The 14,375-nt window shown below is 52.9% G+C and overlaps 1 protein-coding gene across 3 annotated transcripts in view; it reads right to left on the minus strand.

The window, feature by feature from the left end:
- ACP6 (acid phosphatase 6, lysophosphatidic) overlaps nucleotides 1-14,054 on the minus strand; it is a 15,857-nt gene extending 1,803 nt beyond the window's left edge. Inside the window, exons 1-8 of one of the 3 annotated variants that reach the window (XM_025038472.1) lie at nucleotides 13,409-14,054; nucleotides 6,990-7,121; nucleotides 6,741-6,871; nucleotides 6,322-6,401; nucleotides 3,571-3,658; nucleotides 2,668-2,800; nucleotides 1,942-2,039; nucleotides 569-664 (exon numbers count right to left, since the gene is read on the minus strand). In XM_025038472.1, the coding sequence (XP_024894240.1) occupies nucleotides 569-664; nucleotides 1,942-2,039; nucleotides 2,668-2,800; nucleotides 3,571-3,658; nucleotides 6,322-6,401; nucleotides 6,741-6,871; nucleotides 6,990-7,121; nucleotides 13,409-13,630 (980 nt within the window). In that variant the 5' untranslated portion in view covers nucleotides 13,631-14,054. The remainder of the gene's footprint in view (nucleotides 1-568; nucleotides 665-1,941; nucleotides 2,040-2,667; nucleotides 2,801-3,570; nucleotides 3,659-6,321; nucleotides 6,402-6,740; nucleotides 6,872-6,989; nucleotides 7,122-13,408) is intronic. The other 2 variants (XM_006919696.3, XM_006919695.3) reach the window with 2 other exon arrangements.
- Between the last annotated feature and the right edge of the window lie 321 nt (nucleotides 14,055-14,375).

Raw genomic sequence — 14,375 nt, forward strand, 5'->3', positions numbered from 1 at the left:
TTCAGCAGGTGCGACGGCCTGAGAATCGAACCCAAACCCGCTGCCCGTCCATCCACAGACCACAGGTCACTAAGCAGGCGCCTAGAGCACCCAGCGTTCCAAACCCACGGCCCTGACTGGGGCTTCTGACTCTGCGACAGTGGTGGTGGAGGGTCAGGGCCACTGCCAACGTTTTCAAATGCCTGGTGGGAATCACGCCTTCCATGCCCTCAGCGAAGGTGGTCCGACCGCAGCCTATTAAATGACTGTCTTTGTTTGGGGCGATTACCGTATCAAATTAGTGCGATATAATTAGCCACTCTGATACATGTTCGATTCGTAAGAAATAGAAAAATTAATTTAGGGTTCTTTTTAGCTAAAATAACTTCAAAACGCGGTGGGATGGGTGCAGCAGGAAGACAGGAAACAATGTTGTGATCATCTTTGGGGCTCGCGGCCTCTTCGGCATCGCCCTGCAGTTCCCCGACAGCCTGTTTCTTGCCCCAGCTAAAACCTGGGTTCCCTCCCTGTGGCCAGAGGCCCCCACCGCCCTCAGGGGTGCGAGGCTGAGTTGCTGTGCTGGGGGCACCTGGTGTCCCCGGGTGGGGTGGCAGGGTCCACGGCCGACAGCAGGTTGCTCTCCAGCAGATGCAGGAAGGGTCCGACTGTCATCTGGAGGCCTTCCCTGTGGCAAAGAAACAGCGCTGAAGCGCCGGGGTTACTCGGCCGGCGGGGCGGCCGGCGGGTTCTGCCCCCAGGACCTCACGAGCCCAGTCAGACGAGCGGGAGACGGGAAACGGTGCTGCCACAGGGCGGAGGGCGGAGGGCTGAGGGCTCCCTGTGCACAGACTTCCAACAAGAGCTCCGGGCCAGACCCGGACGCACGCGTCGGAGACGGGAGGGCGAGCGAGGAGGGAACCAGGGAAAGTCAGGGTGAGCACTAGGCCTCGGGGGTTAAGGAACAGAGCAGGGAAGGGCAGGGCCTAATGATCTCCCTGGCTTCCAGAAGGCTGTAGGAAAGCGAGCCGAAGCAGCAACGTCCTAAACTCTGCTTCCCGGTGCAGCCGCCTCCTTTGGAGGATGGACCGGAAGGGCCTTTCTCGTTTATATACTTGGTTTCACAGGAGTCCGGCGGCGGTGGTGCCCGCCCAGCTGGCTGTGGCTCCACCACTGTCATCCTCGGCCCGGTCGCCTTGCGATGACAAGGTGGCTCCTGCGACTCAACGCGTGTGGTCCCACAGTAGTGGACAAAGCAGGCAGACGGGGGCCAGTAAGCTTTCCCGGACTGTTCCTCTACTTCCCTATCAAGTTGCCCATGCTGAGTGCAAGCTGGATGGTCTTAACCAATGAGAAAAAGGCGTTTTATTGCCATTTCATAAGAGAGAAACTCTCCGTTCTGAGAGTCAGAAAGCAGGCCTTTTAAAAACGGAGTCCTAAGTACCAGCAATACAGAGAAAACACGGGGTCAGGAGACGATCTGGTCCCAGGCCCACTCTGCCGCTTGCTAGCTGAGCCGAGGACGGTCCCACGTCCCTCAGGCCCAGCGTCTTCATCTGTAAAGCCAGGACTCGGACCCTCTCAGGAATAATGACACCCACCTCACGACGAGCACGTGAAAGTGCTTTCTACATTGTTACGAATAAAGTGAGGAATTATTCTTTCCCCTGATCCTCCCACCCAAATCCTTTGAAACTTACAGCAAGAAGTCAGTGACTAAGAGAAAGCCAGTCGAGGGCTGGCTCCTGTGTGACAGTGAACGGAAGCACTAGGTCGCCAGTCCCAGGCCGGAAGTGGAGGAGCCAGGGCCGAGCCCACTCAGTGGGCCGGCAGAATGGGGCCATTTTGGCCAATGCGCACACAGAGGTGCCGGCCGGCAGGTGAGCGGCCTGACAACCCTCCGGCCCCACACACGGGGAGGCCTGACCCAGCGAGCCTTCACGCCAGCGGCGGGGGGCCCCTCACCTGTCTCCATTCTGCACGTACAAGGCCACGTCCACAGCCCGCTGTTCAATCACCCGTGCAAAGTGCTCCAGCATGGGGCAGCTCAGGAGGCCGTGCACCTGCAAGGGCCACAGGTAGAGTTTTAGGAGGAGGCGGGGCCTGGCCGCTCCCAGGGAGGCTTCGCGGCTCAGAAAGCTCTGTCTCCGGCAGCTGTTCCCAGCGGTCTGAAGGCCCAGGGAAAAAACCTTTTCCTCTCTTTCTGATGGCTCCCCATCCGCTCCAAAAAATAAGTGAACAAACCTGTATTTTTAAAACTGTTTAAAAAAAAAAATGGTAACTAAAATACAAGGCAAGGAATTTCTAAACCCCTCTTTGGCCTTCATTTTCCCCAAAATGATATCTAAAAAGCATGGCATATAAATACTTCATACGAACTCTTGTCTTATAACCTTCAATCTATTTGACTCATAAGCCTGTGGTACGTCTGCCTCAGGGGACGCTCATCCTCCCACGAGGAGCGGGGATCCGGGCCACACCGCTGTGGGGGTCTGACTCCCCGGAGCAGCATTTCCCACGCTGCGGTCTTCAGTATTTATCAGACTATCTGTGCTCCTCACCGAGTGAGGGGTCCCCCTTGCTCGTTCCTCCAAACCAGGAGGCCTCCACCCCGCTCCAATCCAGAGGCAGCCCAGCCAGCGACCCGCCCAGGCTCCGCCCGCCGGGGCCCCAGGAGGGCGGCTCAAGCACCTGTTCGGCAGCCATGTTGTCAAAGAGAAGGCGGAAGTCCACTCCATCGCCACTGGCAATGCCCATCCCCTCTCTGACCTTTTTCAAATCCTCCGAGATTCCTGGCTGCAGAGAGGCGGTCTGGGTCCGGCTTCTGCCAAAAAATAAAAAGTAATCCCTCATACTGTGTAGCGATTAACGGTTTACAAAGTATATCTCAGCCATCGTTTGGGATCTCATTCAATCCTCAACGACTCGTCGGGGTTAGCTGGCATTCTTCCTATATTGCAGGTGAGTAAACTAAGGCTCTGAGAGGACAAATGACTTGTAAAATAAGTTAGCAAGTACCAGGATGAGAATAAAAGCCTGGCTTTTCCAAATCCCACACTAGCATTTTATTACACCAAAAACGACGCGAGCGCGGCCCAGGTCTGCTTGGAAAGAGCTTTCTTTTCCTTCTGTGGAACGCACACGGCATCGTCTTCGTGCAATTCAGAAACACCTGAACACTGGGAAGTGCCACCAGCCCAACCAACCTATCGTACAGGGCCACACGCTGCTAAGAGACAGGAAGTCTGTCTTCTGCTTGCCCATCTGATTTGCAGTTCGATGACTCGCTCAGTCGTGTGTTACTTAACCTGTCCGTCTCTTCACCTGCCCCATCCGAGAGCTCAAGACTGGTGATAGGTAACACTTGGGAAACTGATGGCCGTATACACCATCATCTATCTCTCCAGCCCGGCGCGTGGCTTTTCCCATCTTCCTGTCCCTTCACTGTGGGTCTGCCACCGTGAGCATGAGCTGCTTCATTTCCTGGACAGTGATGCTGTCCCTGAGTGTTACACAGCCCCTCCGATCCCGTATCCGCCAGCATGGAAAAGGCTGTCTGCTCCCCACGGGTGAGCAAGAACCCGGGGCAGTTACCTGGTTCTTTCTCTCAGGTTCCAGCAGTTCTGGTAGTTGGGGTACAAGACTTCAGAGCTGGCTTCGTCGGTGTAGATGGTGATGGGTCCTGGAAGGAAAGTGGGAGCACAGGCAGGAAGAGGCGTCAACTTGCTCTCGCCAGCACCTCCTCCCCCTCCCTCTTCTGTCTGCTCAGATGGAGCTGCTCCAGGAGGCAGATCATCAAGGTCACGTAAGGACTGCCAATGTCTTTGATATGCCCCGGCCCTGCCAACGGGAGCTCGTCTGTGGTCTGGGCAATGGCGAGCCTTGCTGTCTGGCACAACCCCTCCTACTGTGCCACACGTGGGCTAAAGCGGGCGCAGGCCTGGCCCAGGCTGGCACTTTCCTGGCTCATCCCAAACAGCCTGCCTCAGGGCACTCCCCACGCTTGGGCTTCACCATGAAGGAAGGCCTATCGCCGGCTTTATCAGAACCGGGTGAATTTCTTGCTTCCCCAAGTCCAATCCCATAGGCCAGCATGGTGACTTATCACATGACAACGTAAGAAAGGTGACCATCAGGCCAGAAACACTCTCCGACCCCACAGCCTCGCCCAGCATGGAAACCAGACTTGCAGATGGACTGCAGGAAGCAAACATCAGAGCACACACAATGTTTCTTTTGCTCGGAGCTCACAAGTACCTTTGCCCCCAGTGATGCCCAAAGGTGCCCTACCACCGTCCATGCTGTGCTCTGTGCAGAGAGGCCAGAACCTGTGGGGGCTCCCCCAACTCCACGACTCAAGCCTGACCTTCCCTGAAGGCAAAAGGAACGGCTCCCCTCGGCAGCTCTCTGGAACTCGCTGAGGTCGATCGTGACGTGAGCAGGTGAATCTAAGCCCCAAAGAGCTATTATTCCCAAACTGTTGATAGTCAAAACCCCAGGACTTTAAAAGTAGCCTATGGTAACTCGACTACAATGTCAGAATTCAGACACACTTCCCTGGTCAAACGACCAAGGTCCTCTCCAGACGTGCACGTCCTCTGAGAAGCAGCAGAACACAAAGGTGAGGGGTGTGGGTTTTGAAACAAGACGGCCCGGGTTTGAATCCCAGTGCCACCGTTTACCAGCTTAGTGTCTTTGGGAAAGTCACTAAGCCTCTCTGTGCCTTTGTTCTCTATCTGTAAATTGGCGATGTTACCCATCTCACAGGGTTATTACAAGAATTAAACAAGTTAATATATGCAAAGCCCTTAGAATAAGGTTTGCTGCACAGCAAGTCCTTTACGTGTTAGAATAATAACAACTACAGTTTAAACTAACGTAATACAGGATAATCCCTATCTGGTCCAACATTGGTGTCTGGATATCAGATGTACAGTTTACGACCAGTAGGGCACACCTCAGGCACGAATTCATGCTGAACGACCAACTGATCACGTGGCGCCGGCCAGCACCCACCAGTTTCTCTACGGCCTACTCACAACCCTCTGGGACTCCTCGAGGACTTGAGCCTGAAACAAGATCCCAAAGTAACACCTCGTAGGGTTCTTTGGCCTATTCAGGTCCCTTGATAAAGGGCAAGGTATGGAAGTCTCTGTGACAGACGTCCAGTTGGAGTCCCAGGAAGTCTGGGTCCCCCTGCAGGGAGAGGCTACCCAGGCAGCCACCCCAGAGGCTGGCGATGACTCTGCTTCCTTCCCTGCCCCGGAAAGCTGGCACAGCCTCAGTCTGAGAGCCGCCTGCAGACCAGGCTGCCGCCGAGAAACACCTTTCCTACTTCAGCCATACTTTGTGTTTCTGAGAGGAGGATCTGCCTTTTAGAAGCTGAGCAAGTGAAGGGCTTTCAGGAGGCCAGGTGGTATGGACTGACCGTTCCGAAGCTTGGGGCCCCAGGGAAGTAAAGGGCAGCCCGTCCTGTCTGCTGTGTGTGACTCAGACACAGCAGCAGTCAGCAGCCGACTGCGGCCAGAACCGACAGCACTACCCAACCCAGCTGGGGACGAGGCCAGCCGCCTCTGGCCTGGAGGTTTCTATCATTTCACATATCTTTTTTAAAAGCCTGACGGAAATGTTCTATCTATTTGAGATACTGCTAAAGAAGTCAAACCAAATGACAAGAACCTTTGTCTTAGGGCACCATTTTAGTATTTTAACACTGGGGAGGTCATGATGATCTGAAACTCAGACCAGCAATTTAACGTAAATTGAATGCAGCTTCATTTGATAGTCAAAGACCCTCGCTACATGGGATCCACAAATAATAAATGTGGTCCTCAGCGGTCCTAGCAGCCATCGTTCGCTGGATGAATTTGCCAAAACCCAGACCCGATAGACTTTCTCAACAAAGAAAGGCTGAACCAAAGCCAGTGATGCCGCCTGGGTCTGACTGTGGGTCCTCACCAAGGCCAGAGCCGTCGCGGGAGGCCTGGGTCCCAGCCAAGTGTCCCTCCTGCCCTCCTTTTCAGCAGTGTCTCACCTAAGCAAACAGCTGCCAGTGCTGTTCACAAGACCTGGCTAGGGATGCCTCACGCGGCTTGTGCAGAAGCGTTAGAGGCGGGGTCAGGAGACAGGCCCATCGGAGCAGCTGAGGCATCATCGCTGCAGCCGCGGCCGGAGGTCGGACCGGGAGAAGGCCCGACGGGAAGGGATCATCATGCCAGGGAAGCCACGTGTGCGGGAGAGGGACCAGGGGAAGAGGCACCACGGAAGAGAGAGACGGGGGCTTTGCAACTAAGAAGGAAAACTTCCTTGGGGACAGGGGCTGACTTGTAGACTTCAGACTCGAACCTTCTTTCTGATACCGGAAAAGCCCAGCCAGCAAACACCGGGTAGACTCCAGATTCCGATAGATGTTAGTGGAACGAACACTGGAACAAAGCAAAAAGGCAGACACTCAAAAAAGGAAGAGTTAATTACACACGATCTACTTTACTCTACAGAGCAGCTGGGAGGCTTTCGAGAGCACATCAGGGGCCCCATGGTGCTGGGCAGAATCCTTCATCTCTCAGTGGGAAGGCTGTCCCAAGGACCCCGGAAGCCAGTGCCTGTGACCTCCAGTGACCAGCTGTTCACAGGATCCTATTTTCTACCGGTAACTGCCCCAAACTACCTTACTCAACAGTGAGGACATCTGGGGGGTCTGGACTGGTTTCCTCTTGCTCAGGACCCTTACACTGGGTGCGACGCGTCTTTTCCCAGTGACTCACAAGACCTCCTGAGGGTCGAAGGTGGGCGAAAGGAAGGGCACGTCCTCCACATAGTTCTTCCTCAGCCTCTCTCCCAGGGCAAACATCTGCGACATGCCCACACTGGTCAGCTGTCCGGCAAACATGCCCCCCTGAGGCGGGGCAGAAAGAGAGAGAGAAGAATGAAAACACCACAGCCTGCTAAGCCCAGCCCAGAGAAAACCCTCGAAGCTTTGCGGAGGGCTTCTCAGAGCACGGAGCGTCGCTCACCTTCAGTACGGTCTCACGGTATGCAGAGTCGAAAGGAGAATAAGGTTGCGGGCCCCCAGCGAGACTGGTGACCGTGTAATCGAAGCGAGTTTGCGGGGGGACCTCCAACAGCCGGGGATTCCACTCCACCTGCTAGGACCAAAAACACAACCCACTGGTGGAAACTTAGAACGTTCATATCCAACGGCCGGAATTACCCCGACGTGAAAGCCGCAGCCCCGCCCTGGGGAGCGAGGAAGGGAACTTTGGATCTAGCTCCAAGGCAGGGAAGAAAAGACCAGATGTATCATTCCAGGTGTCCTCAGCCCACGTCCGGCCATGGTGACACTCGTACTCACTGTCAAGAGGCTGCTCTGGCCCTAAGCCCAGACTGAAGTAAAGGAGAGAAGTGGCCAGAATGCCTGGCATGAAAAACGTGGTGAATGAAAGAGCAGACAGAATAAACAGAATCACATCTCGGTGACCGCAGACTTGCAAGAATTTTCAAGGAATCAACGTGCAGGTGTCTACAGCCGTCCCTAAGGACTGTGCTTAACATCCTTTGCGGCCACCTTTCCTTCATCCAGCTTCTCCGACAAGTAGCTACTTATCAAGAAACCTTCATTTCTTCACCATCTTCCTTGACTCCTTGCAATCTGGCTCCTGCCCCAACCATACCCTTTCGGTTTGGCAAACGTCACAAGCAGCTACAGGTCTCGTAGCTCCGAGAGCCCAGGAGACTTTTACGCGCGCTGAGTCAGGTGCGATGACTTTAACTTTCAAAATAAAAGTCTTTTCTTCTAATCCCATACACCGACTCCTCTTCCCAACTTACTATTTTCTCTCTCAATGCTCCCAGAATTCTCCTAGGCCCCAACTCAACCCCCCGCCTCTCCCTACGGCTCCCCTATCCCTGCGCCAAACCCCCATCCATCAGTGTGTTGGTCGCTGGCTAAATACGGTTACTCTAGTGGCTCTTATCTTACAGTCAGGTCAGAGCAGAAAACCTTATTACCTCAGACTCGAGCCTGGGACAGACTCCCACAGTCCACACATGCATAAGCACCTCACCGAGCGACTTTCATCTCATCGATAGCGTTCCCCAATATTTCGAGACGTAAGCACGTGGCCTTCCAGGACTTCTGCACATCGGCCCAGCCTCGTCCCCCAGCTGAGCTGCCCCTCCGCCTGTCTGCCCAGACCGGGCCCAGCGCTTCCTCTGCACCTTCTCAGCTTGCTCTCTGCCCATCCGACGTCTCTCCAAGGGTCAATGCCACTCGGGTCCTACCTGGCCATCAGTGACTACTGCAGCTTTCATGCGGTCTTCTACTACTACTTCATTTTGTTTTAAAACATTTGAAAACCTACCACGTCACATACAATCGGGTTTACTTTGCCCCCTCCCAGAAATATCCCAGGAAAGTGTCACTGGGCGTCTCAGGTGCTCTTCGTATAGAGGAAGCTCTCCATTCTTCCGAAAGCTGTGGTCTCCGTCCCACCTGCACGCAGCCCCCAACACCTGAGCCTCTTGCCCAGCTGGTGCTGCAACAACAGATAGCAGAAGACCGAGTGTGTAGCGCGGAGACCTTCTCCCTCCTCCCTTTCAATCACTGCTCCCTCTTTCAAGGTCTGAGCCCATAACTTCCCTACAAAAAAACCCCGCAAGGGCTCACAGCTGCACGAGGCCCCTGCCCCTCACACTTACTCTCTAGCCACCCAGCTTTGTTTCCCATGGCGCCATGGCACCTCCTGGCCTGTCCACTTCCTGTTTCTTCTGCCTGGAATTTTCCTTTCTCTTTCATCTGGAAAGACTTCTGCTCATTCCGCAGGACAGGTTAAATTTCCCAGAAGCCACGGCCATGGCCCCCAGGCTCTCACAGCAGCTCCATGGCTCTTTTTGGTGACCTGTATCCAACTGTCTGAGAACAGCTCCTTGACCAGTCTGTCCGGCTCAGTCGACTTAGCTTCTTGAGAACAGAGACTGGGTTATCTGTTGTCCTCTGTACTTTGGATGCCCGACAAAGCGCCTGGCACACAGTACAACTGACAAGAGCTCCAGCGATTTGCCAGATCCTGTGGAAGATCCCAAGCTTGAGAGAACAAGACTCTGTCTTTTCTGGATTTTCCATTTTAACAGAGATGGCAAGCTATGAATGTAGACAGCGGTAACTACAAGAACCCGGATGAAGACCTCACTAGTTCAAAGGCAAGACAGACCCCTCCTCTTCTAGCTTGGGATTCAGGAAAAGTTTCACGGAGGGAAAGACATTCGAAATGAACAGGACTTAGACAAGCAAAGACTTGGACTTGAGAGTGAGGAGGAGGCGAGAAGAGAGGGTGGTGCCGGGAATTTCCAGACGAGGCGGGAAGCCGGAGCCGAGCAGAGATGGGGAAGAACGCACAGAGAGGAAAGAAGCAGGCTGGTCTGCCTCCACCCGGAAGGGGTTTTCAAACTTTTTACTTAGCAAACGCTGAGTAGGGTTTCACTTTAGATTGGTCTATTTACAGGCAAAAACTAGAATTTCTCTGTTTGAAGTAAGAGCGGGAACCCAGACCCTCGGCCACTCAGCAGCCCTCTAACCCACAGGCTCCACGGAATGGTCTGAGAGCCAGCAGAATGGATCACACCTGGAATGGGAGACCAGATACAGAAAAGGCAAATTCGAGATGTCTGCCATGCAGCGACGAGAGCCTAAGGCCTCACGTAAGGCAGGGGGAATAGAAATGTGGGTATAAGACACTGGAGTCGAGCTTGGCAAGTGACTAAATAAAAGCTTTATGTAAGGTTCGCAGGTAAACAAGGAAGCATACAGAAAAAAATTACTTTGATTTTGATCCTGAGTGTCTGAGGTGACAAGGGCCATGGAGGTACTCTTTGACAAAAATGGAAGACCAAGACAGGAAGACAGGACAGGTGAGCAGCTGAGCTCAGTTTGGGGCATTTTAAATTTGAGACCCTTCCTTTGCGTGCCCAGCTCTACTAGCATATTTCCGTAACTGGAATCTGTTTTGTCTTTCTTCTTCATCAGGATGCAATCTCCTTTACGGCCAAGACTGAATTATCCATCCTTCTAAGCCCAGTGTCTAGCGGGGGTCCCGTCACCAGGTCCCCGGGTCTATGTGGCCTCACTAAGGCATCTCCTGCTGCTAGGCACAGTCACCGACGGAGGCTCATTGGTGTTTCCCGGGAATGACTTCTGCAAGTCTAGGTCAAGTCTAGAGCACACATTTTCAGATTTTCAAGAAGGGACGGCACATCGGTGTCATACATGGTGTCTGCCTCTCATGCACACTCATCCTTGTTCCTGAGTTAGTGGCAGAGCTAACTAACTTTATAATTTTACTTAATTATTTGTACCCCATTTTCAGGAACCAACTTAAAGTAGGTGACAGAAAAACCTAAAATATAGTAAGACGGCCAATTCGAAGCACACAAGAAAGCAAACGAGTATAGAGACAAAAAAAAAAAAAGGATGCAGTGAAAAGTCACGCAAAAACGCACACCATGACAATCCGTACACTTGTAGGAGGGCTGAGATTCGGCGCCGAGCTTTCTGGCTTTTTGTACAAGGAGAAACTAGATCAGCTGGACTAGCGTGAAGATCAGAGCAAGCCAAACTGTAGAGGAGAAGCATATCGTTCTTGCTAACAGACAAATCCTTCCCAAGGGCCACTTAAGTCAGAATCTCTGGGAGAGAACCCGGGCATCAGTATTTTTTTTAAAGCTCCCCAGCTGAGTCCAATATCCCACCACGCTTAAGAAACACTGCTTCACAGGAATGAATAAACTGACTGGCAGGCACATCCTTCATGTAACGTCTCCTGAAAACCCTTCTCTTAGCTGGGCTTCGGGTAGGTATTAAGCAACGATGAGACTGGCATTATGCTTCCCAGTTCACTTACATTATCAGATAAATAGGGGCCCCAATGCCTTAATCAACAGGGGGACTGAGATACGAAGGACTTTATAAAACCTGAGGCCCTGCCTGAATTGGAGACCATCCTGCCACTGTATGGAGGGAGCTGAGGGAAATCCAAAAGCAGGACCAAATCTGTCTTTTGAATGTGTACTTGGGATCTAATCTAACGGCCAGAAAAAACGGCCAATCGAGTCCCTGAATTTTATTTCCAGAGCACAGCTAAAGGGAAAAAAGTTGTCAACAGCCATTCAAGCCGTAAGAAAACAACTCAACTAAACATCTAGTTTTACACGATGCTACTTTCTGAGGATTTGTGAGCTCACTGAATGAGATGACTCATCATAGGTTTATTTATAAACCAGTCAGAAGTCTGGCAACATCTACCAAAGGCAATTTTAGTTTTAGAATTGTTGCCAGGTAGTCCCTTCTGACTATAATTAATAGCAGAGCCAGGCAGACTAGCAATCCCAACAACAACCTCTGTCAAATTGAATCTTTAAAAGAAAACCCGAGAGAAGAACTCCAGAAAACAGTCACAGCGGGCCGATGACAGTGGCTCGCAGCCTAAATTTAAAGAGAGCTGGTTCCACCTCCAGCTTTTATGCAGAAGATTTTATGCGAGATAACCAAAGACGTTTAATGCATCTGCCTAAAGTCTGGAGAATGTGAGCAGGCAGGAGCGGTAATGTACCCTCCCTAACTGCAAAGCAAGGCCACAGACTCAGATGTTCCATATTTTAAGGCTACACAGACAGAAGACAAATGAAGCTGGCATTCTACCTGAGCTACAACTGCCCCTTCCAAAATAAAGGCAGATGATACCCATCATATACCCAGTGGCTCAGCAGAAGGCTTGAAAAGAATCGATCTTTTTCAGGCCCTCCAGGGACTATATCTACTGTACACATTAAGTCTAGGCTTAGACACTCAGACTTTTATTCTGTTAGCACTGGTAACTTGGGCTTTAACATAAGTCTTCTATTCCTTATTTCTCAGCTTTTCTGTAACAAGAATATGGGGTGGGGGTGCACAGAGACGGAAATCATAAGGAATCACCAAATCATAAGGATACTATAGTGACCTAATATAAAGAGGCAAAGTAAGGGACTAAAAATAGATCGAAGCAGAAGGAAGGAGGGAGGGAAGAGAGACAGAGAAAGAAAAGAAATTCCAGCACCGGAAAGTGGTATAGCCATATAGAAAGGCTAACTAGAAATCTGGTAATAGAATTATGGGCCACCCAAGACTTATTAATGTGGGAAGTGCTTTCAACGTTTGATTTCACGTGTGGCCAGCTTTAAAAACTGGATTTTCAGTTGTACAAAGCCCTTTTTCTAGAAAGTTTCTAGAAAGCAACTATGATCGTGAAGAGTACACCTGATACCAGGTTTAGACATTCCGTTGAGCCTGCGCCAATGTTAACATAAAAAAAACTAACAATGCAAAAACCACAGGTATAAGTATGACAACGGGGGTGGAGGATTTCCAGTTGCCTAAGGCCCACCTGTGTGAGAGGTTAGAGATCTCCACTGGCTCTCTCCAAGAAATAAAACCATGAACGGTAAACATTTAGAACAGGGGTCCCCAACCCCAGGGCTGTGGACTAGTACTGGTCTGTAGCCTGTTAGGAACTGGACTGCAGAACAGGAGGTGAGCGGTCCTGCAGCCGCTCCCCAGCGCTAGCATCACCACCTCGGCTCTGCCTCAGATCATCAGGTATTAGATTCTCATAGGAGCGCTGGTTCCTGGTGCCAAAAAGGTTGGGGATCGCTGATTTAGAAAACTAATTATTTGCACTCTAATCATAACTTTCCTGACTAAATCAGGTAGATTTTAAGACAGTATGGCCACAAGACAAGTCAATTAAAATTTTGTTTCCTACCTCAAATCTCTTCCACAATCGGTTCGGAAACCCTAACTAGAAAAGATGAGCCCCAAGATAGAGCGCTTGTTACCAAAAAGCCTTCAAGGGATCTCAAACGGTCTCCCCGCAAACCCTTAGAGGAAGCTGCTGTAAAATCTGTTCCCAAATCACTGACTTTTGTTATCCACTTTGGGATCCACTTTGATCCCAGTTGGGGTGGTTCCTGTCATAAGAGTCGCTGCAACTCTTGGACAACTTTTCGCAACTGCCGCACAGAAATGCACTCCACCTTTGCATTCGAGGTCACCATATATCTGTTAGAAATGCAGAATCTCAGGCCCTACCCCACCCCTTCTGAATCAGAATCTGCATTTTAACGAGACCCCTAGGCGAGTTATATGCACCAGAAGTAGCCAGCACTACCAGCTGTGCTACGCCGCAGCCATCGCCCGCGCCGCTGAAAGTTCTGGGGCTGCCCTGAACCCGCGAGATCGGAGGGGGATGAGAGGCACAGGGCTCCAAGGCCAGCACCCTTGCTCAAGAGCTGGGGAAGGAACTGGAGACTCCTGTTTGCCTTCCGTCTGGACCCAGCCCCAACCCAGCTCCATCATGAGTGTTCGGGGCGAGGCCTGACTCAGCCTGGGCCAATCTCTCACCTGCTCCTGCTGCGGAAGAGGCTTAAGAGGGCTCCGCGCCCCGTGTCGAAACACGACCTGCACCATTTTCAGTTTTAATAGGTTCCGGTCGACGGGCGGCTGCTGGCCGTCCGCCGCCCGCGGGTGGGCCAGGGCCAGCCTCCGCTGCTGGAGATAGTACCCCAGGGAGGCCAGGACGCCCAGCGGGGCCCACAGGCGCGCCCCGAAGGCGCGGGCGATCATGGCGGGGGCCCCTCGGCTGCCCCCTCCGGGCGGGACGGCTGCACCGGGCGAGCACGAGCCCTCCGCGGACGCCGGGGCTCAGCGGGGACCGGCAGGCGCGCACCTCCACACCCCCGGGCTGGGACCGCTGAGGGGAACCCCGACTGCGAGCGTCGGTGAAGAGGCGGTAGGAGCGGCGACTTCCCGCGGTCAGGATTGGCCGCTCCGGCCGCAGACGGGGCCGCCCTTTAGACCCTTATCCTTAAGGAACTAAAATGAGGGGAGGAAAGTTGGGAGAAACGCATCTAGGGAACCCCAAACTTGTATTCCAAGTTTGGCCCCCGAGTTTGGCCTTTGGGCACTGCCGAAGGGAGGGGTACCAGCCCCGAGTTCCTCGGCGGCGCTGACCCCACCAACACAGACCACCGGATCCCACTTTTCTATAAGCAAACACTCTCACCCACTGCCTCAGGCACCCAGGGACTTGCCCCAAGTGGACCCGTCCCCAAGTGGACCCGCGCAGAGGAGCATGGGAAGACGAGTCCCGCGGCGACGCCTGCTCCGAGGCGGAGCTGTGAGAACTACAACTCCCACAAGGCCGCGCGCGGTGGCATCGCACCTAGAGGCGCGGCTCAGCCCCAGCCGGTGCGAGTCTCCGGGGCTTGGTGGCTAGTGCAGTGGGAATGAGTCCGCGAGGGTGCCAGGCGGGACAGTGTAGGAAGCGTGAGGACAGGGGTAGAAATGGCTGGCGAAGGGCAGTAAGTTT

The sequence above is a fragment of the Pteropus alecto genome, unplaced genomic scaffold, assembly GCF_000325575.1.
Source record: "Pteropus alecto unplaced genomic scaffold, ASM32557v1 scaffold106, whole genome shotgun sequence".
NCBI classification, from domain to species: Eukaryota; Metazoa; Chordata; class Mammalia; order Chiroptera; family Pteropodidae; genus Pteropus; species Pteropus alecto.